Source organism: Mauremys mutica, chromosome 12 (assembly GCF_020497125.1).
Source record: "Mauremys mutica isolate MM-2020 ecotype Southern chromosome 12, ASM2049712v1, whole genome shotgun sequence".
Taxonomy (NCBI): Eukaryota; Metazoa; Chordata; order Testudines; family Geoemydidae; genus Mauremys; species Mauremys mutica.
In genome coordinates this window covers 53,692,987-53,695,706 of record NC_059083.1, presented here as the reverse complement: position 1 = coordinate 53,695,706, position 2,720 = coordinate 53,692,987, and the positions used below count along the sequence as shown (strand labels likewise).

At 48.3% G+C, this 2,720-nt stretch overlaps 1 protein-coding gene across 1 annotated transcript; it reads right to left on the bottom strand.

The window, feature by feature from the left end:
* Positions 1 to 1,385: 1,385 nt before the first annotated feature.
* On the bottom strand, positions 1,386 to 2,321 carry LOC123346973 (olfactory receptor 2B2-like). Its single transcript, XM_044984407.1, has one exon. It carries the CDS (start codon positions 2,220 to 2,222, stop codon positions 1,386 to 1,388), a length of 837 nt encoding a protein of 278 aa, XP_044840342.1. The 5' UTR covers positions 2,223 to 2,321.
* Between the last annotated feature and the right edge of the window lie 399 nt (positions 2,322 to 2,720).

The following is a 2,720-nucleotide window of genomic DNA, read 5'->3' as shown; positions in this document are numbered from 1 at the left end:
CTGTGTGTGGAGATAAGTGATTACACTCGCAGAGCTCTGGCCTCTAGTTACCAAGTTGGTCAGTAATGATGTAGCAAGAGTTTACTAAAGTGAGGGATATTTGGGCAGGAATTCATTGTCTGCTCCACTCACATAACTCATGGACTAATGCCATCTTGAACAGGGCACTCAAATGATGGAGAACAGATCTGGGTAGGAAAGGCTGTTCACATCTTGTGAAATTGTTTGAGATTTTAAACCTTTTCCCATCTGGAATCAGCACAAAGGGTTGAAATCTTGAAAATTTGCATGAACCAAAAATTTAAAAAAAAATTCATTTGGATCAATTGAAATGTTTTGTTCTGACAATTTCAAAATGTTTTGATTTTTTAAAAATCTCTACTTAGCTTTAGTTTGTGTTGAACCATAAAGATGGAAATTTCCATTTACTAAATGTCAAAATGGGAGGTTTCCACATTTCTGAAACTTTTTTACTTTTCTCAAATATGTTGTTACCCACCGACACCCCACCCCAAAATGTTCAGGTTGGATGAATCAGCATATTCTGACAAGAGAATTTTGAGTTGAAAAATTCCCAACCAGCTGTAATGGAGGGTCCATATGGACCAAAATCAAAGCCATTTACCACCCTACTGGTAGAGAAAGACACACTCCATAGACTGTTATTTCAAGGCATCCCACCTCTGGGGTTGCCATTTCATCACCTGTTGTTACATGTACAAACTGTGTATTTGTTGTATGATTGGCTTCTTATCTTTCAAATATTTTTGAAAAGGCAACTCACTAATAGTGGTGATTTCTGAGCCAGTATCAAACACCTGATCTTCACCTCGGCTATAAGTACTTCAGCAGTGAGTCTCCAAATGCTCACTCACACAAGTTGATAGATGTGCTGGCACTGGCCAAGCGCCTCTCAGCACTGTATGCAGACTGATTTTCCACCAAGAACAGGACTAGGAATCCTTCTGCCACTGCTTGGTCTTCTACTGTAGATGGGCCACTCATTCCGTGCTGCGCTTGGCACAGCCCTGATCTCAGTTGCAACCTCATCGCTACCACATCAGAAAGGAATAAGAATAATCTCTTTGGGCAGGAGAACACGGATTGTTCCTGGAGGTCCACAAAGGAGAGTCCTTGGTTGAATTGCAAAGCGGAGGGCAGGGGTCTTGTGTGGGTGAGAGATGGTTTGTATGGGGTGGGAAAGGGAAGGCAGGATGTGGGGCAGATTAGGTCAGACTTGTTCTGCAGAGAGAGAGAGACCAGAGGGTTTGTGTGGGTGGAGAGGGCCGGGGCTGTGGAGAGAGCAGAAGGCTGCACATGGGCACAGAAGAGGTCAAAGTAGCCATGAGAGGTAGAGATGGTTTTGTTCCAATTGCCTTCCCAGCTCAGACACCCTGGGTGATCACGTTTCTCCTCAGTGCCCTCTGCAGCGCCCTGTGCACCTCCTTGTTCCTCAGCGTGTAGATGAGGGGGTTGAGCATGGGGGCCACCATGGTGTAGAAGAGGGCTACTATCTTGCTCCGGTGCTGTGAGTAGCTGGATGGAGGCTGTAAATAAATGGAAATGCCCGTGCCATAAAAAAGCGACACCACGACCAGATGGGAGGCACAGGTGTTGAAGGCCTTGAGCCTGCCTTTCGCTGAGCGAATCTTCAGCACTGTGGTGCTGATGTAGCCATAGGACATCAGGATGAAGCCCAGTGGAACCAGCAGGAAAATCACCGCGCTGGCAAGGAGCTCGGCCTCATTGGCAGAGGTGTCGACACATGCCAGTTTGAGCAGGGCCGGCACCTCGCAGAAGAGGTTCTCGATTTGGTTCCGCCCACACCGGGGAAGCCTCAGGGTCAGGCTGGTCTGCAGGATGGAGTTGCCGAAGCTGCACAACCAGGCGGTTGCCACCAGCTGCAGGCAGAAGCGGTGGTTCATGATGACTGCGTAGCACAGTGGCTGGCAGATGGCGGCATAGCGGTCATAGGCCATGATGGCCAGCAGGAGGCACTCGGTGCAACCCAGTGAGAGGGAGATGTAGAGCTGGGCCACGCAGCCAGCCCAAGAGATGGATTTGTGGGTGCTGTGGAAGTTCACCAGCATCTGGGGGCCAACGCTGGTGGTGTAGCAGAGGTCCAGGAAAGAGAGGTTGCTGAGGAAGAAATACATGGGTGTGTGGAGATGGAGGTCTAGCCATGAGACCATGATGATGGTGGTGTTTCCAAGCAAGGTCATGGTGTAGAAGATTAAAATGAGCACAAAGAGCAGCAGCTCCAACCGTGGCCGGTCAGACACCCCTAGCAGGATGAATTCCCCCAAGGAGCTTTGGTTTCCATCTTCCCCTGCCCTTTTGCCATACATCACCTGAAAAATATCCTGCAGCAAGCAGATTTGTGATACTAGTGCTAGTGCTGGGATTGACGGTGGGTATTTTTGGAGTGGTAGCCTTGAGTCCTAGGAGACAGGTAAGTGTTAAGTGAATGGGTTAGGGAAAGGCTGGAATCTCTAATAACCTGGGAATGACCCACCTGCAGCACTGCATACATTTATGTAAAGCTCAGGGAAATCTCTCATCTGTCTGTCTGGAGTGTTGTTGTAGTAGGGTCAGTCCCAGGATATTGGAGATATGAAGCGGATGAGGTAATATCTTTTATTGGACCCCTTACCAAGGGTTTTCAGAACCCACAGCAGGGGCAACTTAACTGTTTCACTCCAGGTGTTGTCAGGGATAAA